This window comes from Astyanax mexicanus, chromosome 12 (assembly GCF_023375975.1).
Source record: "Astyanax mexicanus isolate ESR-SI-001 chromosome 12, AstMex3_surface, whole genome shotgun sequence".
NCBI lineage: Eukaryota > Metazoa > Chordata > Actinopteri > Characiformes > Acestrorhamphidae > Astyanax > Astyanax mexicanus.
The window spans coordinates 11,602,019-11,625,980 of NC_064419.1; the positions used below are offsets into that span (position 1 = coordinate 11,602,019).

General features: G+C 36.9%; 1 protein-coding gene across 14 annotated transcripts in view; it reads right to left on the reverse strand.

Annotated features, from left to right (window-relative positions):
- Positions 1–23,962, reverse strand: part of cacna1db (calcium channel, voltage-dependent, L type, alpha 1D subunit, b) — a 140,585-nt gene that overhangs the window by 54,034 nt on the left and 62,589 nt on the right. For 8 of the 14 annotated variants that reach the window (XM_049486267.1, XM_049486262.1, XM_049486266.1 and 5 more), the window contains exons 4-13: positions 22,078–22,217; positions 18,708–18,847; positions 16,777–16,929; positions 15,998–16,194; positions 12,511–12,614; positions 11,085–11,254; positions 5,355–5,432; positions 3,550–3,637; positions 1,472–1,498; positions 129–289 (exon numbers count right to left, since the gene is read on the reverse strand). In XM_049486267.1, the coding sequence (XP_049342224.1) occupies positions 129–289; positions 1,472–1,498; positions 3,550–3,637; positions 5,355–5,432; positions 11,085–11,254; positions 12,511–12,614; positions 15,998–16,194; positions 16,777–16,929; positions 18,708–18,847; positions 22,078–22,217 (1,258 nt within the window). The remainder of the gene's footprint in view (positions 1–128; positions 290–1,471; positions 1,499–3,549; positions 3,638–5,354; positions 5,433–11,084; positions 11,255–12,510; positions 12,615–15,997; positions 16,195–16,776; positions 16,930–18,707; positions 18,848–22,077; positions 22,218–23,962) is intronic. The other 6 variants (XM_049486272.1, XM_049486274.1, XM_049486273.1 and 3 more) reach the window with 3 other exon arrangements.

A 23,962-nucleotide genomic window follows, 5' to 3' on the forward strand; every position in this document is an offset into this window, starting at 1 on the left:
GGAATTGGGGTTATACACTTTTCAAAACATTATGAACATTCACAATAACAGTGTGTGTTATCTATCTACATGCCTACAACTGCATGATAACTGGAAATGATAAGTGGTTTGTGGTGGTGTGTGCTCACCTTGTACTTCAGTGAGCCAGTCAGGCTGATTGTAGTGTTCAGAGGATATGGTGAGAGTATTAAGGAACACCAGGAGAATAACCAGCCAATAGAAGGTGGTGGATTTAACTGCTGCTCTGCATTTCCTGCGGCAGAATCTGTTCCAGCGTCGCCAGCTACGACTACAGAAGGAGGCGGTGCATTAGTCAAATATCAACCCACTATGAATGACAATTTAAATATATATTATTATGATTAAGGTTTAAAATTTGTGGAAGTCTCTATAAAGGTGTTGTTATAAGTAAGCAATTAATTGTGAATTAAGTATATTGCATATGATGTACACTGCGTTGCAAATTATTATGCAAATTATATTTTTTCCTGATTTTTTTAAATGACCGATGCAAATGACAGTCAGTATAATAACACTCATTACCCACTGTAGAGTATAAATCGAATTTTATTGAACAAACCTCCATTGATAACAGTGGCCTACCAGCTCTCCCGCGATGTTTTCGGCCAAAAACATGACTCCGCCCCCTCCTTGTGACGTCTATATGTATGTCTGGGTCCACAGCAAGCCTCTGCTGCAAGATCCTATACCTTTAGGTTCGCGGGACTCCAGAGGCACAAGCAGCTTCAAATACCTGTTTGCTGGTTTGTAATGGCATTTAAGCAGCTGCTCTCTTAATCTGATGAACTTGCCTGGCAAAAACCTTCCTGATCTGCACAAACCTGTCTGTGCTCTAAATCAGCCACGAATTTCTTCACAGTACGATGATCACCCTTAGGTTTATGTGAAATATCTAATGTTTTAATACCTTGTTCAAGGCATTGCATTATTTGACGCTTTTTGGCAGCAGAGAGACCCTTTTTCCTTCCCATGATGCTTGAAACCTGTGGCCTGCTTAATAATAAATGTGGAACATCTTTCTTAAGTAGTTTTCCGTTAATTGGGCTCACCTGAGAGATTTATTTTAGTAATCCAAAGAGCCCTGAGACACAATACCATCCATGAGTTTAATTGAGAAACAAAATAACAAAAAACCTTTATGACACTTAAATCCAATTTGCATAATAATTTGGAATGCAGTGTACAGGAAACAAATGGTTAAAAATGATTGTAAACAGTTTGATGGCATGTTTTATACACATTTACACATGTTTACACATGTTTACACGTTTACACAGCTTATAATGATGTGAAATGTAAAACCACACATAATTAAACAGACATGCAGAAAGCCCACGGTGGTGAAAGTGGTCATGCAGGTAGTGAAGATGGACAATGTGGGTCAACACAAGGACACCCAGGCAAGACTGGGGTTTAATTCAGCACAAGAAACACAGACTGACTTACTGACCTGAACTTTGACTTTGTAATTTTTTGACTGAAAGAGTGACAAAATGGTACAGTTACTAAAATATACTCTTAATACACATAGGACTGCCGCCTGTGTACACCAACGTGCTCAACTGTTTGTTTACACACAACACAAGCCCTAATCTGCCTATGATGAAATCCTCATGTAGAGTGTCCTTCACCCCGGGCAAAAAGATAGACAGATTACATAACAGTATGACAGTGTTTGTGTTTTTTAATGTTACCTAAATTTCTCCACTGCAAATAATTCATTGGCAAAAACTGGACAAAATATATGTAAATTGAGACGTATATGCCTAAATTAAGCAAAAATCTGCCAGTGTGGTAAGCAATTGTTTTTGAGTAAGGACTCTTTTTTCTTAAAAAAAGCTGTAATCACAAATTAGTCTCAAAATGAGTGAAGTAAGACTTGTAGCAAAATGTCTTATTTTGTGGCTTAAATTGCTAAACAAGAATCAGAATAAGTTGACTGGTGACTTTTTGTGCTTATTTTGAGTAAGACTGAATATGTTCATTATTTCTAAAATAGGTAAAACAATCTTACACTTACTAAGCATTGTGTAAGACAAATAAGAGATCAGAGAAATTTCAATTGCTAAGATTTAGTTTTTTATCAACAGTCTGCATATCCAGTTTCTTATTTCCAAATCCCAATATTTTAATATATAGTATAGTTGGGCTAAAATAAGACACTTAAGACACAGCAAAGCCTGTATGAAATTAAATGGTCAAAAAGTGGACTTATATTATATATATAGATACACTGCTTGGGCAAAAAAAAGTCTCTACCTGGATTTAACTAAGTAACTGATGCTGCAGTTGGTCTGCAGGTCTAGGTTCAGCAACAGTATGTGTTGAAAGAATGAGGTCAGTTGACTACCTGAATATACTGAATATAGACCAGGTTTTTCTCTTGAGAAACGGGGGTGGGAGGGGTCAGAAGGGTGACAGCTGCGGCGACCAATGACACGGCAAGAAACGGCAGAGCCAGTCGATGAGCTTGTGGGTGGTCTAAAGGGAAACTGGCTTCCTCTTGAGTGGTCGTTTTATGCCTGGTCCTATCGCTTGATCATTCTCTATTTAATATAGCGTGACATTGGTTTCTAACCGTAAAAACTGCAGGGGACCAAAACTGGCTTTTGAAAAAGTGCAGGGGACTTGCCCCCCATCCACCCCCCCCCCCCCACCCCCCCACCCCCCCCACCCCCCCCCCCCCCCACCCCCCCCCCCCGCCCCCTCCCAAATTACGACCGTGCCCATTGAGAATCTTTGGGATGTGCTGGATGGAGAAGAGTTTGTGCTGTGGTCAGACTCTACCATCATCAATGCTGCTGCAAGATATTGGTGAAAAATAAATCCAATGCCAGAGTGAATGTGTGCCGCAATCAAAGCTAAAGGCTGTCCAACCAAATATAAACTTTTTTTTGTCCAGGCAGTGTATTATATTCTCCCTTCTAATGCTGTGCACAAGTCGAATTTTTTGTACAATAAAAGCACTGGTGAATTTTACACACATTAGGAATAAAACTCGTTTTAGAGCATCCAAAATCCAAACAGCACTTTTAAGATATTATAGTGCATTCAGCATCTCACACTTATATTTATTTGTATCCCACACCAACTCTAGGTTTGCAATTTAAAAGTACTAAAAAAGCTACTGTTTAAATATATACGGTAGAATTCTACTATATAGTCCAATTTAATTTCACATTTAACATTTAACAAGAGGATAAACAATTTGAGCCAAAAGCCTTGCTTTAAGGGAAATATGTACAGCACATGACAGCAAAAAGTACAACTCCAACTTTAAAATGAACACATGCAGTAGGGTCCAAGTCTGTGATAACATTAAAAACCTCAGAATTTTTTTCTTTATGAAAGTGAAGCAAATATTTAAGCATAAACAAAACATAAAACAATAGATAAATAAATTTAAATAGTAGTAGTAGAAGTAGTACCTCTAAAGCCATGGTTCTTCTAAAACTGATTGCTTGGTTAAAGTGCTTAAAACTCACATAGTATTTCTTTCTTTATGTGTGTATTTTCGTATTTTCTCACCAGATTGGTCCACAGCAGCGAGCCTTGTCGTCCTCACCGTTGGGGTTGTCTGTGTTAACGGATTCGGTCTCACTGGTGGGCATGCTCGCTGAGGAACAGAAGAGATACAACACAAACACCAAGTCAGGAAACAGTATGAACCAGCCTCTACAATTCAGCACGATGAAACATTCCATCAAGAAATTTTAGGCTAATTTCTATTAGTAACATCAGTACACAAAAACAAGTGAATAGTCCATCAACACTGAAGAAAGCTGAAGGCAGATATATAAAAAAGTTAGTTTTAAAGAAAGATGCAGCTCCGTTTAGCATTGTGAAAGACGAAGTTAGTAAGGTCTGAGGACTGTTCATTTGTGTGTGTATATGGGTTTGCCAAAAAAACTTTGGCAAAAATAAAAAAATAAATAAATCAAATGCACACAATTGTCCCCTTGTATGTCTTTGTTATATATAAAAATAGTCAAAATTCTGATGCCAATCCTAATACTAGTTTTAATAAGACAATAGTTTTGTGTTTATGAGACGCACAGCTACAGTCAAAACAAAAGTTTGAACACACCTTTCTCATTCAATATTTTGCATTTTCCTTAATTACAAATTAATAGTGAAGTCATCCAGACTATGCAGGAACACATATGGAATCACACAGTAAATGTAAAAGTGTTCAACAAACCAAAATACTCTTTCTGAGGCTGGTAACTCAGTTCCATTTTAATGGTTTTGATTATCTTTGCAGTGACTGCACTTGAGGACACTTTAAAAGTTCTTAATTTTTTTTTTTATTCAGATTGACTGACCTTCTTTTATTCTTAAATATTTATTTTCTTTACTTAGTTGAGTAGTTCTTGCCATAATATGGATAAGAACATTACTCAAATAGAGCTATAGAGCGGGAGGTCGCAGGTTGGAACCCCAGCTCATACAGCTTTGCCATCAAGCTGCCGGTGCTCAGAGGGAGCAAAATTGGCCCTGCTCCCTCCGGGTGGGTAGATGGCGCTCTCTCCCCACATCACTCCTAGGGTGATGTCTGCAGCACAGGGCGTCTGTGAGCTGATGTACCGGAACCGAGTCGCTGTGCTTTCCTCCAAGCGCACTGGCTGTTTGGTAATGCTGCATCAGCAGTACCTCGAAAAGAAGCGGTGGCTGACTTTACATGTATCGGAGGAAACATGTGTTAGTCTTCATCCTCCTGGTGTGTTGGGGCATCACTGATGCTCTTAACGAGGCACAGCTGTTAACTGAAAGCCATTCCAGGGGAATATCTTATAAAGCTGACTGAGAAAATGGCAAGATATGCAAAGCTGTAATCTAAGCAAGAGGTGCGACTAAAATATATACATATTCTGGTTTGTTTAACACTTTTTGTTTACTAAATTATTCCATAGTTTGGACAATTTTAGTATTAATCTACAATGCAGAAATCACAGAGTTCTTTCTATGTTGGGCCATAAATTGCACAATAGAGTTGGGCTAAAATAATACAAATATATTGCTCAGGAATTATCAAAACAGCAAAGCCTGTACGAAATTTAATGGTGGTGTAACATCAAAAATATGCTGTACTGACGCTGTGCACCAGTCACATTGATTTTGCAGTAAAAGCATAAGACATAAAGAGATAATTGTGTCATTTTTTTGTGTTTTTACCTTTTTTTTTCTAAAGTAGTCCTAGTAGCAATACACAAAGTATGCAATGTGTGCAATTTATATACACACATTTTTTTCACAGCACCTCTCTTTCGCACATTCACACAAACACACACACACAAACTCACACACACACAATCTCAGTTGTCAGAAATTACCCTGAGTCTCTGTAGACTGACTGAACCAGCCAGACTTCCCTGCCTTCTTCTTCTGGGTGAGATCGGCCATCGTCACCCCTTTCAGTTTACACGCGGTTCATGCATTCAGACAGCAGGGAGAGACAGAGAGACAGAAGAGCAGGAAGAGAAGCCACTATCAGCATCCACTGGTTAAACACATAGAGCAGAACTCCACAGTCCAAAGAGAAAAACACACACAGACGCAGGAGAAACAAGAAGAGTGAGAGAAAGAAGGAACTGTGTGAAGCATTTTAAAGGAGGAAAAGTACAAGAAGATATAGACAACAGTTCAACACAAGAAGCGAATAGGCATCTATTTACCGCAGCAACCACACTTTTAACACCAGCATGCAGTCTGCTAGAGTGTTTAAATACAGTAACCACAGCACAGCTTAAGCCAGGGCAAAGGGGCACAGTGAGAGAGCCAATCACTACGGGTAGCTCCTAATTACCATATTACTAACTCTACCATTATCTCACATACACACACACACACACGCACACAAATATCCACACACACAGCACAATGAAAATCAGTACTTTATTATAGTACATCAAAGTGCTGTTCACCATCTGACCAATCAAGAAATAACTCCAGAGTTAAGTGTTTAATTATGTCAATTATGTCATTCTCAAGTTTAGACATTTTATGATAAACAAAAATACAAGCTCTGAAACTCTAGAGACCAGTTAAAATGATGAGTTTCTTTAATTTTACTGAATTGAAAACCTCTGGAATGTAATCAAGAGGAAGATGAATAATTACAAGCCATGGAACCAAGTTGAACTGCTCAATTTTTGCACAAGGAGTGTAATAAAGTTATTCAAAAGCAGTGTGTAAGACTGGTGGAGGAGAACATGCCAAGATGCATGAAAACTCAAATATTTCTTTCTGAACTAAATCATTTTTGTTACTTTTTAAGCAATTTCTCATTTTCTGCAAATAAATGCTCTAAAAGACAATCTTTGTTGTTCGTAGTTTATGGAATAAAACAACAATGTTCATTTTACTCAAACATATACCTATAAATAGCAAATTCAGAGAAACTGATTCAGAAACTGAAGTGGTCTCTTAATAAATACAGAGCTGTATCTGCAAAAAAAAAATAATAATAATAATAATAAAAACAACACACTTGACATCACATTGATTTTCTCTTTGGTGTCAAAGGTGCAAGATTCAGCATTTAAAACATTAATAAAGCATAACACCCCTAATCACATGTGTTCTTGTGTTAGATACTGTAGAGTAAAATTGTTTTGAGCAGCAAATGCAGAAAATGTAGTCTCTCAGCACGTGTGTGTTATTACCAGATATTTATCTTCAGGTGTTGTTCACAAACATTGTCTTTAGCATGGGAGCTAAGATGATAACATGATAGTAACCTAAGCAGAGTTACTCTGCGTTCACACTGACAAGCAGTGGCGCAAAAAGGGGGTATGCAGCCTATGCGACGCATAGGGGCGCTGCACTAGAGGGGGCGCCAAATCAAAGCCCCAAATAAATTTGCGGAGCGCGGTGGGAAAGTAATGCAACCCCCCACTGTACTTCGTTTTTTATCATCAGCAGTGTGAAAAGAGAAGATTATAACCACTGTTTTGCACAAATACAAAGGCAGTTAGTAGAAAAATAAAGCTTTTAAGGACAGTACTGTATAGCTTGATAGGTAGCTTGCTATTATGCTAACCGGCCATGTCAGACTACAGACTTGAATACAGCTAAATAAGACAAACGTGAGGCGATACAAGCGGCTCATCGCCTGCTAGTCTGAACGCAGGGTTATCACCTCAATCCTAACTGACACAGCAGCCGGGCTCAGAAGGTTTGGAGCAGGTTAGCTGTGATGCACATGAACAGCTAGACTTGGCCTTGTGACACAGCAGCTGGGCTTGTTATGGATTAGCAGCAACGCTAACAGACACTGAAGCAGGGCTTGGTGATGTTGAAGCAGACAAAGGGGTGGAGGGAGGTGTGACTGAAAGCAAAGTATATGTTTTTGGATTAGGGATGAGGTGGTTTAGTACAACACATTAATAAAGTTATTTGCGAAGAATTACTCTCATATAAAGAGATCTCAACAGCTCTATTCTTACCAGTTTCAGTCTCTTTCAACCTGTTCCTAGGGAGCTATATTACAACCTTCATCGTGATGCTCATTGCTATCTAAGCTCAATTTTTACCCTTTGGCACCCATGGCGTTAAATAGCTACTGAGTTTAGGAATGCATCTATGCCAATAGATGTGGTGGTCTGGAAGTGTTCAGGTAAATTTCTAGTGTGTTTCTATCATTTTGGCAAAAACACAGGTTCACCATTGACTGATTTAAACCCTGACAACAGTCAACAGTCAGACGTCCATACCTATCCTAGCCTTGCACACACACAGACTTTTACATCAACTATAAACAAAATACTAAACAAAAGAACATTGCTGTTTCCATAAATTAGTTGCTCATACACCTTCACAGCGTGAACAAGCAGGTCAGTTTTCTTGCAGAAGAGCTGCACCATTAAAATTGCAATCTGCCAACGGAATGGTAAGTGACATTCTGACAAAACACACCCACGGTTAATAAAAATAATTATATATGCCTTTTGCATGTTTTGAGCAGCGCAAGGCATACTTTTTGTGCCTTTACGACACACCGATGTGTCCTAAATCAAGCTGTGCCATGACGGCCCGCATATAGATCACTAAAATATGCCCCCTTGTCTTTGTTTTGTGTTCTCTGGCAAATTTTACCTAGCGCACAAATTTTGGCCTTTGCACCACCCTTTTTTTTATTTCTAGGGTTCACACATAGAAGTAAACACATCACTCAGACTATTGTAACTTCAGCTTTCAATATCAAAGTCCCCAAATGAAGGCAAAACATTCATCATATCACATCTAAACTGAAGTACAGATGCGCATATGGATGGATTGTAAGAGAGATAAATATTGCGCTGGACAAAGATAGAGTAAGAGAGAAAGAGAGAGAAAGAGAGAGGGAAAGCAAAGGAACAAAAACAGGATGCTGGGTAGTTGAATTGTGTGTTTTGCTGTGCGTCACATGCCGCTTACATAAAGAGGATTGGGATTACTCTCTCTCTCTAACTCTCTCTGTCTTACTCTCATCCTCTCACTGTCCTCTGTCTACTAGTAGACAGACTGGATAAAATACATGTCTACTGTATCTATGTCTTATAAATCAAGCAGCAAGGGATATTCACGCCAAAGTACAATATTATGCTGTATATATATAAATACAATGAGTGGTGAGCGTATAATATAAATATATACTGAAAAGTTAGGCGGGGAATAATAAAAATGACCCTGCTACTGAGTGGGTTAAATCCCTCCAGCATTTTCAGTGGCTCAACAATCTAGACAAACTAGACGGTTGTGCTCCCCATTGCATCCCTGAGCACAGCCTTGGGTGAGGCTGTAATTGCAGCGTGTTGTTCACTGGATTTACATAACGGATAAACCTACTGTTGAGGGACAGCAAGACTGTTTAAAGTCTAGTCTGTGTGCATGCATGTGCGTTTCTGTCATTCCTAATTGTGTGTTTCTTCTTTAGTCGTGTAACATCTGTTCCAAGGATGAAAAAGAACAGGCAGTGTAAAAATAAATAAATAAATAAATAAAAACAGAAATGCTGGAACAGGATCAGCAGGTAGATAAAAAGGAGGATGTGAAGACAAGAACGCCTGAACTGATGAGAGCAGAGAACGAAGGACAGACAGAACGGAGGGAAGAGCAAGGCCGAGGGAACGTAAGCAAGGCCGTGGCTGGGAGGAGAGAGGGCTGAGTCGAGAGAAAGAGGATTAAGGCTCTAATATGCGTTTAAGACGTGGGAGAGAGGCACAGAGAGGCTGGGGCTGCTGCTGGAAGATTAAGGTTGAGGGGGTGTTGAGGGTTGCACATTTTGCCACTAACCTACATTTCCTAATATACAGCCCTGGAAATAAATAAGAGAGCACTTAAAAATGATGAGTTTCTTTGATTTTACTAAATAAAATAAAAACTCAGGAATATAATCTAAAGGAGGATAGGTGATCACAAGCCATCAAACCAAACTGAACTGCTTCTACTGAATTTTTGCACCAGGAGTGGCGTAAAGTTATCCAAAAGCAGTGTGTAAGACTGGTGGAGGAGAACATGCCAAGATGCATGAAAACTGTGATTAAAAACCAGGGTTATTCCATAAAATGTTGATTTTTGAACTCTTAAAACTTTATGAATATGAACTTGTTTTCTTTGCATTATTTGAGGTCTGAAAGCTCTGCATCTTCTTTGTTATTTTTTTTTGTTATTTCTCATTTTCTGCAAATAAATGCTCTAAATGACAATTCTTTTATTTGGAACTTGGATAATGTTGTAAATAGTTTATAGAATAAAACAACAATGTTCATTTTACTCAAATATTTACCTATAAATAGCAAAAACAGAGAAACTGATTCAGAAACTAAAGTCATCTCTTAATTGTTTGCAGAACTGTATACTGTTTGATATATTATTCCATATATACATATGCAATATGTGAAGTATATACATATGCAATATGCATATGCATCTTAAAAATTGTGACATACATGTGGGTGCACTTTTGCTCCCCAATCATTCTTAATGGACAAAAAATATAATAATCAGATATTAACAAGGTTTTTACGAAAACCGTACATTCAATCAAAAAGCTGTATACAAGCACTTTTTACAATCATGAAGCAGGTTTTAGAGTTGGTGCACGGAGATGATATTTTAAAAACTGAGACCTGAGTTAACCAGGTGGAAAAATAATAAGAAAAAGAAGAAAAATCTGACTTCTGAAGTCAAAATGAAATATTTGTGGATGCTATATATGTATCTTATACTAACACAGAAAAACAGAAATAATGCAGGAAAGCTAAGAATTTATAATATATTAATACATTTTAATATAATACTATATCACATACAGCATAAAATGTGCAGTTATTAAAGGTTATATTAACTTTATGAACGGCCAAATCATCCTCAGATAAACGTTTTTAACTATCCTAATCTGAAGCATATCTGAAAAAGCCCAGACAGTCTCTGCTTTTTGGCAAATCTCAACGTCTCTACAATACTAATATACACAGTTATTAAATCCATTTCAATGCTAATGTTATTCATGAATTCATGTACCTTAGTAAACCCAGAGAATATAATAAATGGTTCCCAGTGTCTGTGTTTTATTAAAAGCCACATTAGTATTGTATTATCTTTTCCGTTCCTGTCTCACAAAGCATCAATTCCTATCGCACTGTGTGTTAATGCTTCAGATGAGCAGCAAAAATATTCAATCAGAAAATATATGTGTACATACATTTAGGGCTGAATTTGTATCTTAGGGTGTATTAATATTATTTTTTCTCTTTTTTGTGCATGACATCTGTGACTCATTACTAAACCAATACACTGATTAGAGACTATCTCTGGGGTTTTACACAAATCCTATGCAAAAATAAAAGTTTTTTCTTTTAGCTTTAACAGGAAACTAATTGAAATATTATTCATAGGGTCTTATTTATACACATTCATATTTCAATTCAGACAGGACAAACTTACAAAATACAAAGCTGATTCATAGGTTAAATTAAATTGAGTTGTTGTATATTTTGGCATATAAAATTGGAGTGTATAATTTAACATGAAAGTAAACACATGGCATGGTGCGTGTGCGCGTGTGTGTGTGTACTCACGGTTGCGTTTACCCTCCTGGTCTCCCTCCTCATCGTTCTCCGGGTCGATGTCTTCAGCCTGGGTGATCCAGTCCAGGTAGCCCTTCAGATCCTCCTCTAGCTGCTGCTTCTCCCGCAGCTTCTGGAAATCTCCACGAGCCTTCGCCTTCTCTCGCTCCTTAGAGAACTCTCTGTGTTCACACCAAGATTATTATTGTTAAAAAAAAACAGAATAACAAACTGAAAGTGAAAAACATCTTTGTTAACTGAAATAAAGTAAAAGCGTAAAAAAGTAAATTAAAAGAAAAAAAAAAACGGTAAGTAACTGAAACTGAATTTATATTATAAATTGAAAAAATGAAACTGAAATATATTATACAATATTCTTCATTTTCGTCTTTGTCAATTAATTTATAAGCACCGTTTCCACTCGAGCAGTTTTATAGCTCATGGTAACGTGCAGCACCTCCTGGTTTGTGAGGTCACTTCTTGTTTATAGTCGCCAGCTAGCCACGAAATAATGACAATAAAAACTAGGAGAAAGCTGCAGAATTCTTTATGGCATTTAAATATGACCGTGAGTGGAATGTGTGTTCTAGTGGAAACAAGTGGTGGGTGTCCATTTCTTTATTTATTGGTTAGGAAATTTGGTCAAAATGTGTCAAACCTGTAGAGTTTATTGTGTGTTGAGTTTCTGAGTTTGTTTATGTATTTCTTATGTTGAGCGCCCTGAAGTAAGTAATCTGTGTCTCAAATTTTTATTTTCATATTTATGCGTGTTCAAATTTTTTGGTTATTTTAAGCAGCAGCATTAAATACATGCACCTCAAAAATAATCCAGTATAGAAAAAAAAACTAATACTAGAACAAATAAAATAAAATAAAATAAAACTAAGTATTCAAAAAAAAAAAAAAAGAAAGAATACAATCTAGCAAACACGATATGAATACTAATTAAAAGTAACTTATCTGGAGAGGAAATGTGAAAAATAAAAAAAATCCACTTTTATAACTGTTGTATGTGTGTTTGTATATGAAGCAGTGAGGACAGGACACCATGACATCAATAAAGACAAATAAATATGGATCTTTATGCCATATATACTGCATATTCACCTGTGATTGTCAAACTGATTTTTAAAGTACTGTAATCATTAGTCTACATTACTTTGATCAGGTTTATCTTCCATACACAATATTGTATAAATACAGTCAGTAAAATGAATTGTATAATTGTATGATTTAAAAAAATTACTCCTGATGTTTGTCAGTGACATAACGCCATACTTTGATGCCTACTTCACCTAATTTCTTTCATTAAAAGAGAAAAAAGTGTGTTTTTAAACAAGAGAAAACCACAGCAGTGACTGAGGAGTGTAGAGCAAAGACAGGGAAAGTGTGGCAGACTGTTGAGAACACAGTGAAACTAAGAGTATGTAAGTCTTACCCGCTGAGAACACCCAAAACGAGATTGAGCACAAAGAAGGAGCCAAAAATGACCAGACTGACGAAGTAGACCCACGGCAGCTCAAAGCCCATCGCATCATTCATCTGAAATACAGAAAAAAGCATGCACACAAGAAAATCTCAATAAAACAATCATTCATGAATAATGCTTAGGTTTCTAATAACATAGCCTTGATTTCTAGAACATTTCACTATCTGAATACGACTGCCTCTGTAGTTGGCCCTGCATACAGAACATGAACAATGGCGTACGATTCAATACTGTTTGTGGGTGGTTAAATCCCATTTATAATGTAGCTGGAAATATTCTGGAATGAATACAGTAATTAGAACGTCCTTCATGTCTGTATGCTAAAAGGCGTTTGTGCTAGAACAAAAAGCTTCTAGGAAAATGCTGTTTATGCTAAATGCTAGCTCTGTTTCCAGAGATGCTTTAATCTTTTCCTTTCAATCTATCAGTCAAGGAAGCTGGAAGCTTCTTAAATAGCATGTGTGCTATTTATAAGAGATTTAAAGCTATGCTAATTAAATGTTACAGAATCCTATACACTATGACGAGCACAGTTTTGTGTAGCTTGCACAGTTTTGTATTTGTTGTATTTTTCTATTTAGTTATTTAATTTAGATCAGATAATGAAGAATGCAACTGTGGGAGGAATGTTTGATAAGCAAAATGAATAAAACTGTTGGCCGCACATTTTTACATATTTTTACATATATTTTATCTGCTGATAAGATGTTTAAAATAAAATTAACTGTACATTTGTGTGTCTCACCCCTTGTGGGAACTCTCCTCACTTTAATTTACAGTCATTTTTAAGGAGCAGTGTTGCTGAGTTCATTGGATGTTCAGCATCCCTAAAACTCTGATTCTATAATCACCCCTAATCGGATATACAGCTCTGGAAAAAAAATAAGAGACCACTTTAAAATATGTGTTTCTTTGATTTTACCAAATTGAAAACATCTGGAATATAATCAAGAGGAAGATGGATGATCACAAGCCATCAAACCAAACTGAACTGCATGAATTTTTGCACCAGGTGTAAAGGCATAAAGTTATTCAAAAGCAGTGTGTAAGACTGGTGAAAGAAAACACGCCAAGATGCATGAAAACTGTGACTAAAAACCAGGGTTATTGCACAAATTATTGATTTCTGAACTCCTAAAACTTTAGGAATATGAATCATTTCTCATTTTCTGCAAATAAATGCTCTAAATGACAATACTTTTATTTGAATTGGAATTTGGAAACTGAAGTGGTCTCTTAATTTTTTCCCAGAGCTGTTTTTTTTATTTATTTGTATACATGTAACATTAGTGCACATGCACTTCATGCTTTGTTTGTTCTGCCGCCATCTTTATAACAGTGCCAGGTTCATATTTTCAATCAAACAAGACCAAGCTTCAGTCTCTATGAATAGTGAGAAACCCAAAATACTCAAAAACTGAAGGTTAAATTAAAATCTGAGTAGCAGTTCGTAATGACAATGAAAACATTGCACAAATCTCTGCACTGAGGGGACCTTCCTCTGACTAATTCTGTTTGTTGAAGGAGGTGGAGGTGATGGTGATTTTTTTTTTTTTGGTACACAAAGCCATATTGAGCATTAAAAATGCTGTACTCACAGTCATATTTCAACCAGCAACCTGTCTCCTTATTTATAGCATACAAAAACTGTATCACTGTATGCTTGTTTCTCATTTTCGGGACTGTTTCATTCACATTACTGAGAGATATAAATCACAACACTACGTGGGTGCAGCAACTCGTTTCTGATACATCAGCTCACAGATGCCTTGTGCTGAGTGACATCACCCTTCGGAGTGATGAGGAGAAAGAGCGCCATCTACCCACCCAAGCTGCATGACCAGGATTCAAACAAGCAATTTCCCGATCATGGTGGCAGGGCTTTAGATTGCTGGACCACTTGGTGTCCCAGATATAAGTCAAGACCTCCAAATCTGATCTGATCGAAAATATGAACTGATTAATGAGGAATGTAATGTGAACGTAGACTAAGCAGCACAAATCAGCTCAAATCAATCATCCCACTGCACACAGATAACACATTTGCATCACATTGGATCTGGAACACTTTTAACCTGTGTGAATGTAGCCTGTGTGAAGAGCACTACAAGTGTCAGTTAGAAATAAGAGGAACTGAAGAATGAGGAGAAAAAAGAGCAAATAGAGGAGAGAGACAAAGGATGAGAGAAAGAAGGAGATATGGTCATCTCACTGTCAAACCACAGTCTTTCTCTCTTCCTCTCCCACTTTATGTGTACACCCCCCACACTTTGAGTGGCCAGAGCATTCTCTCCGACACAATGGCAGACTCGCACACACTCACTTTGATAGCCTCATTAGCATTTGGAGAGTTTACCATGGAAACGGATGAATAAATGGCAAGTGCGAGAGAAAGAGAGAGAGAGAAAGAGAGAGAGCAATAAGAAGAAGTGGACAGCCAGGCTGCAGTGACAAAGTGTGCAATCACTTGTCTTGATTTGTGATTATTTGTGATCATGATTAGGGTGGACAGTACTTTTCTACAGGGCCTAGACAAGCTGTCTGTGTGCATCTGCTGTGTTTTTACTGCTAATATATCTTGGTTTGCTGGAACCCTTATTTATTTTAAGTCCTGAACTGGTCCCACAATGTTATAACTTAGGAACAATCGTTGCTACACTCAATGTTTTGATTAGCTTTGGCTATTACAGTTAAGTTTGCAAAGTAAGGAAGCTGGATACATACTGGTGCCTCTCAAAAAATTAAATATCATTGAAAAGTTACTATATTTCAGTAATTCAGTTCAAAATGTGAAACTCTTATTATATAGATGTATTACACACAGATTTATCTATTTTAAGTGTGTCTTGTTTCTTTTATTGCTTATGGCTTACAACCAATAAAAAACCCAAAAGTCAGTATCTCTGAAAATTAGGATATTATATAAGACCAATTGGTACTTTTGGCAGTGTGCCAAGTCCTGCTAGAAAATAAAATCCACATCTCCAAAAAAGTTGTCAGCATCAGAGCGAAGCATGAAGTGCTGTAAGGAACCAGAGTCTGGAGGAAGAGTGGAGAGACACACAGTCTAAACTGCTTGAGGTCTAGTGTGAAGTTTCCACCAATCAGTGATGGTTTGTAGAGACATGTCATCTGCTGGTGTTTTATTATCAAGTTCAAAGTCAGTGCATTTTGGTTTTCCCACAAAATCTCAGAGCACTTCATGCTTCCCTCTGCTGACAACTTTTATAGAGGTGAGGATTTCATTTTCCAGCACGACTTGGCATTTCTTTACAAATATTTAAATTTTAGAAGACACTGATTTTTAGGATTTCATTGGCTGTAAGCCATAATCAACAATAAAAGAAATAAATGCTTAAAATAGATAACCCTGTGGAGATTACTGTGTGTAATACATATATACATACAGCTCTCTAATGAAAATGCCATTACATACCCAATACAGCACCTCCGTCCAGCCCTCCATAGTTATACACTGAAACACTGTGAGCATAGCAAACAGGAAGTTGTCAAAGTTGGTGATGCCGTTGTTGGGCCCCTGCCAGCCATCTTTACAAAGTGTGCCATTAACTGTGCAGTGGCGCCCATGGCCTGACAACGAACAAGGAGCAGATTCTTCATCGGCTAATGTACCTACACAGGGACAGACACCAGAATATAGAACAATGATTTAATATTAACAACAGTCAGTATTGAAGCCAAAATACTAAAAAAAACAGTTTGACTAAATCACAATCCCATCACAAGGAGGTAAATGATATAAATGAATTTACCAAACAAGATTTAGTTAATCAGGAAAATTAATGGTTGTACAGATTAGAAGATATTCAAGGCAACATATAAACCAATATCTACTCTGCTGATTACATATGGGTAAGGCTGCAACGATTAGTTGATGATGATGAATTGACAATGTTGATAATAAATATTTATTATCCAAATTATCCAAATTTCTGTGTTGACTAATGGTTCATTTGTAACAGCTACTCACTTCACTTAACTTAGTCTGTGTCTCCAAAAGTGCTCAAACACAACAGATACAGTACTTTTCACATTTAAACATATTCTGCAAATTTAAAGACATTTTAATTGCAAATTGGGCTGTTTCCTTCATTTTAAATTGATGGGGGCATGGGGGGACATGGCAGAAATATTCATTGACTAATCAATTAATCAAATAATCATTAGTTCCAGCGATACTTTTGGGATACTTACGTGAGCCATTCATGTAACAAGTGGCGTGCATCTTCCCAATGAAGAGCTCCAGGCCGATGATGGCATAGATGATGATGACGAAGAGTACAAGCAGAGCGATGTGCAGCAGAGGAACCATGGCTTTAATAATAGAGTTTAGCACTACCTGTAAACCTGTAACAGCAATGAAATGTATTAATGGGACACTCCAGCTTAAATGTAATCACTGCTTTAATATATCCAGCATATTCAGTACAACCAGCCATTTAGACAAGCAGTAGCATTTCTAGACAGCTGGTTTTAAAGGGGCTAACAGAGAATTAAAGGGGCAGGGCTTTTTTGCTGGCCAGATTTCGAAACATAATACTCTATATAAAAAAAACAGCTGATTAGTTTTTAAACTGAGTGAGTTTTCAAGAGTTTTTATTAATGAAATATATAACTGGGCATATTTCAATGGACATTTTGCTAAGTAAATATCTATATCTATTTTTTATTAAAGTTTTCATTATTAAAGTGTGCTAATTAAGTTTGTGGGTCACAAAAAGTTTTATGTTGGCCTTAGAACAGGTGATCCCTTTTTTTGGGTTTGAAGCCAAAAAGTCTGAAGTCTGAAGATAAAATGTATGAGGGGTATAACTGTGTTAGTCAGCAGAACAAAAGACATCTAGAGTTATAGGTAACTTTCACCATAAATAACCTATGGTGTGTTATATAAAAAAAAAAACATGAGGTTCTTTAAGACAATGGTGTCCAGTTACTTAAAATGATATCATCCCAATGCTACGCTGTAAAAGCGAATGGTCACCATCTTGGATATGCATAGAAAAAAAAGAAGAGGCTAATGACGTTACACCTCTGTGTACTGTATAAATATTGCTGTAATTTTCTGTATTCTTTATGTGTGTGAGCTGCCTGTACTTCGCTACGGATCGACCTCCAATTAACACAGCTGCATCTTTGCTTTTTGAGACATAAACATCATTATTTATTTTATCATTATTGTTTACTTAGCCGTATTTGAGAACTTAGAATAAGACTTTTTAGAAAACTCTAATGACTCATCATAACAATCTGCAATAGATTAAATTCACTAGTGACTTTCAATCAGCAATATAGTAAGTCTTTGGCATGCTAAATACTCAAAACAAATGCATGAATATTCATATACATTAACATGCTAATAATAGTTGTACATTTGTAAGTTCGCAGAGTATAGCCTGTATAGTGCAAAAACACTACAGCTTCCACTGCATGAAAAGCACAGACAGAATATGATGCCATATCACAAAATTTAATAATAATAGCTTAAATGTTGTTTTTGATTATTATAGGTGTCCATTAACTTATGAATACTATATTATATTTCTGCTATAATTATACTAATGTGTACTTTTGAAAAACCACAACAAGAAAAGATATACCCTGTACCAAACTATGATTTTTTAAATATAACAATCAATATATAAAATTATTATTAATAATAATAATAATAATAATAATAATAATATATCTCCAGAAACTCCATACAGACTTTTAACTTAATCTGTAGGACATGAAATATTGTTCTGAGGTTATTTTAGGATAAAACTGGCTGTAATCTCCTGCAGCTATAGGTACGGTAATATTTTTTTTATTGCAGAGCATTTCTAATAACCTAATCAGAAGCCTAAGGTGAAAAATCACAGACGTTCATCTCGAGATTCCTTCTGCTCTCCTGCTTTTGACTGATGACTCATTATGAGATGAATCAATTGTGTTCCAGCAAACAAAACCTGTAGACTACTGGGTTGGGAGGATAAGAGTGCTGTCCTATTTATAGAGTGATGAATCTGCTGATTCTATTCAAAATAAACTGATCTCAAAGCTTCTGGTCTTTAAAGTTTGTAATAAATCATAATGTGTTATACAGAGCGCAAGCATGGGGAAGTGATGTCAATGTGTTGACTCACTGGGTACTCCTGAGACAAGACGGAGGGGGCGGAGCACTCGGAACGCTCGCAGGGCCTTCACATCGAACCCACCAGGTTTCCCTCCAGACTGACTTGAATCTCCCTCTTTGGTCAAAAATTCCAGGACCACGCTGAACAGGCTACACACACATTAAACATACATGGGTTTCATTAAACAAACAAACAGATAAAACACACGCACATTAATTCAAACTATTCAGTGAACAGTCCTGCTTTTGTCTTGATGGAGATGAGCACTGAATCATGGTGTGGGTTGCAGATTCGTACAATGCCAGATTACCTTTGGTCTTCAATGCAGGCACTCTGACAGCCCAATGTTAAATTAATAAAGTCATGCAAACAGCATTCTACCGTTTCCTAAAGCTGATGTCCGTAAGTTTTGGGACATAGGGCCCTCTCTGGTGAGAATAGGTAATTGCACCGAGCATGTGGAAGAATCATTTTAAACTAGGCGGGTGTGATGCTCCTTTCAGAGCGAAAAGAATCCGATTCCAGGTTATGTTCAGTCAGAGAGAGAGAGAGAGAGAGAGAGCGCTCAGTCAGAAACTTCACTTTAACTACACACTTTGAGTTGTTTTACTATGAGTGAATGAGCTACTGAGCTCTGAGTTTCCTCTTCTGAAGTCTCCATTGTTCCACCAGCAGCTCGCATTCAGTAAAACTGAGCCGTATCCTCTTTTAGAGGCTGTTCATGTGATGTAAGTACGTAAAGACGTGTGACGTGGCCAGAAGAAGAACTCCCGCGATGTCAGCGACCTGACATGCCAGATTTTAGAATGAATATATAAGTCTTAGTAGGGATGGTCGCTCCAGCACACTGGTACCATTAAACACAATATTTTATTCCTTCTCCACTCTGCTTCTGCTTTCAGTTTAGAAACAAAATAATACGGACTGCCACTTTAAGTCTTAACTTTTTTAACTCAGTCTGGTGTGCTATTCCAACAAATATATTTGTGACAGACCGGTAGCTCAGTGGTAAGCACATTTCCCTCCCTGTGCTGGGGTCTTGGTATCAAGTCTATATCTGGGTGGAGTTACCATGTTCTATTCGTGTCTGCACTGGAAGCTCCGGTTATATTATATGTATTATATCCTAGGTCTGCTCCTCACTGCCTGATGCAGTCCTTTAGGTGGACGGTGCTTTCCGGTTCAGAGTATGCTGTTCGTGATTGGCTGCCAATTCTCACAGGTGTGTGTGTGTGAATGAGTGCTGAGTTTAAATGGTTGTGTGTAAAAACATAACTGTAAAGTGTCCTTGGGTTTCTAAAAAGGTGCTATATAAGTTTAACTTTATTCATATGCACAAAAGTTGTCCATATCAGTCTACATTTTTTATCATTTCTTATTCCTGGTATCTTATCTTCTACCTACACAGGATTGCAACCTGACATTTCCTTCTGGGTGCAACTATTTTTGCAACCATTTCTTTGACGATAAGTGTATAAATCTTCATTAGGAACGAATAAATAAATCAGTAACAGCAACAGCGGAAGTGTAGCTTTAAAATGCAATATGGGGGAGTGCCAGATAAATAATAAAATAATAAAAATACATCCTTGACTCGCGTGAGAGAAAATGCCTTAAATCAGTGTGTGGGTGCTATCACTATGACAACCTGATTTCACTGGGTTCAAGAGACAGGTCGGTAGCATAATGCAAGTTTCTCGTAGACGAGGAACAGCATTCAGAGACAGAATCTCCAAACAACATCCACAGCAAAAATAGCACAGAAATGTAGCAAAAAAATATGTGTACCAAACACTGAGAATACGTATGTATGAATGTATGAAAATGAATGCATCCTTATTGGTTTTATGCTGCTAGGACTAAAGTTTACATGCACTCATTAAATTAAACTAAATCACTTGATATTAGGGGTGGGCGGTATGGCTCTAAAATAATATCACGATATTTCAGGGCAATTTTGCAATAACAATATACTTGGCGATAAAGAAAACATAAAAATAATTAATTAATTTTAGGAATATAGTATAAGAGTATAACAGCATATTCATAATGTGGCAAAATAAATAATATAGCATAAAATAATATAATGCAGCAAAAATATTGCAGAATATTTAGTGCATGCATATAAACTGCAAACTAAAACAATTATACAATAAATACACTTAGAGCTTCACAGTAAAAAATAGACTACTTTTAAGACGATATGGATTTTTAATATCACAATATTTCTGTGTCACGATATATTGTATATGATATAATATTGCCCACCCCTACTTAATATGATTCATGGCTGCCCAATCACACGTTCGTGGACACACTTTTAAATGCACACGATCAGCTACTTCATGTTGAAGGCCTTGCTGCTTACACAGATGTGCAAATATATACATGCTTTTCTATGTACTTGCAACATAATTATATGTCTCTCTGGATCAGATAAACATGAACCTACTGGCACAATGCCAAATATCAAATGTAAAATGTATATCTTTATACATTTTCTACTGTTCTGTGTTTAGGTTATGTTGAATATATTTTGTATTGTATTGTTGCTGCTGGATGCCTAAATTTCCTTTAGGATCAATAAAGTGTCTGTCTGTATGTCTGTCTATCTGTTAGAGAAGAATAAAGACCCCAGCATTTGGCAAATATGCACATACTTTCTCTGGAATGACAGTGCTTTAATAACTAATAAATAACCAATAATGGTTTTATAGATACTGCTAAGTGGTAGCTGTGTTCGATCATGTTGAGGTTTGGGTGTTATAAGTGTATATGCTTATGTTATATTATTTTGCACCCAATTCATTTCTATGGGGAAAAAAGTGTGTTGCTACAAGGAAACAGAATTAAATCAAAAAGCTAAAAGGCTTAACACAAGTCTGCATCACACAATCAGAACCCAACAACATGTAGAAACAGATACGTGGCAAAAAATCTGACACAGGAAAAGTACAAAGAAAAATAAGAAGACAAAACCTGTGTTGCTATTATTTTTTTTTCCAAAGAGTTAAATAGATATCATTACTTTGATTGGTTAAGTTTCCTCAGATTCAACTCTGCAATACGTGCAGATATGATGGCCGAGTAAATTAGTCAAGCAAATGATGCTACGCCCACCAAATTCCCACAAACTGACATAAACCAGCCTCACACTGTGCTGATACAGCTGTAATATGAGTTTAAAATATGTGAAGCAGACTAATGATAAAAGTGATCTTATTGTAAATGCCTGTGTTCCACAAGCATATACAGATATGTAGTGTCCACAGTAGTGTATACAGTTTGGGTGTCCACATCATTTCTAGTGTATTTTCATCTGTAAAAATAATTTTCACCCTGTGTGTGTATGACTGTGTGTGTGTGTGTTAATACTCACCCCACGATGACGATTACGAAGTCCAGCATGTTCCAACCGTTTCTAACGTAGGAGTTTTGGTGCATCACCAGTCCATAGGCTATGATCTTCAGAAAGGTCTCAATAGTGAAAATGATCAGGAAGGCATATTCTACTGTTTCCTGTAAAAGACAAACAAAGCAAGAAAAAAAGAGATGTTTGTCTTAGAAACACAAAATACTTTTCCCATTGTACTTTCATTTACAGTTATAAACTGCATCCCAAATGCAGCCATCAGTGATGGATTAATACACTTTGAATGGGCCCCCCATCCCAAACACTTCTACACACACTTCTACACAGACATAGCTCTGCTTTAGTTGACTTCCTTTTGTTTTTTGACGCCATTACTGTGCTTTCTTTCACACATTTTTACGGCGAATTACCATATTTTTTACACTATAGGCACAATTAAAATCCTTAAATTTTCCAAAAATCGTCAGTGCGCTTTATAATCCGGTCCAATTTATGTCCAGCGTTGTACAGTTTCGGTTTATTTCTCAGTGCCAAGGCTGAGCAGTATTAGCTTTAGTCGCTAACCGCACTAAGCTAACTCTCTCGCTTATTAGCGTATTATCGACCTGTAGCCTGCTTCTAACCCGGGTTAGCACTGCTGGAGCAGCATTAGCATTTGCCGCTAACCACACTTAGCACTAGCTCTTTCACCGTTCAGAAGCGAGTATATCAGACTCTAACTCAAGTCAAGTCAAGTAGTTCTATTGTCAATACTGCATAGGTACAGGACATACAGAGAATTGAAGTTACGTTACTCTCCTTCCCAATTTTACAGCAGGTACAGATGATAGATATAATAAAAATAGAGAATGGGAGACACTATGTGTACAATACAGCAGGGACACAAATAGACATACATAAGACAGAAACAAGGTGCAGTAGTGGTGGGGGAGAAATAGATATATAAATATAAGTAAAAAGAAATAAGATATATAATCTACAAGAGTGGGAGACACTAAATGTAAAAAACAACAAGACACAATAAACATATGTAAGACGAAAGTTAATAGTGCAATATTGATGGTGATTGACGTGGAATGACAGTATAAATAGAACCCGTATAACGGTAGTGCAAATATGGTATATAGCTTAAGAAATCTGGAAATTTAAGCTTACTGTAAATAAATGGAAGTGCCTTTCTCACCCAAATAAACAGTTTTCAGGACAGAAATATTTACTTGTCCTTACTAGTGTTGCATTATGTGCTACATAATCCTGTGCGCCTTAAGTATGAAAATAGACCTTTATGGATAGTGCGCCTTATAATACGGTGCACCTTATAGTGCGAAAAATACAGTACAGGAGCACAGAGCTCCCAACACACAGCAGCAAATAAACAGTGCAATATTCCTTTAACAATCCTGAACTCCTGGGTTTATCATTAAAATAGGCCAATGGGTCTTCAAATTTTATAAATGAAAGTCAAATGTGGGCCAATCAGTGGGCCCTAATTATTGCACGGGCCCCAGGGCTGCATAAGGGTAGCCGGTGCGTTAATCTGCCCCTGGCTGCCATTCTTTTTTTTTTTTTTTGCCACTTCTAATGTAAGCCATTTATCACAGTTAAATGTCTGACCACTGGGCTACAGTTGGCTAGTAATGGTTTAATATGTTTGTCCATTCTAAAAAAACAGCAAATTAATAGTATGCAAAAACCTGTCATTGTCGTGGAAAGGAGATGTGGAGGTAAGACAATTATTCATCTAAACTAAACACATGATTAAGGGAGTGTCCTATGAACTGCTTGCCCATATAGACCAATTCTGTTTAATTAAAATAAGCTTTTAGTGTATTATTAAAGCTACAGATGTGTTTGAGCATGGCTTTCTGCTTCGTTAAACATCTCACAACTT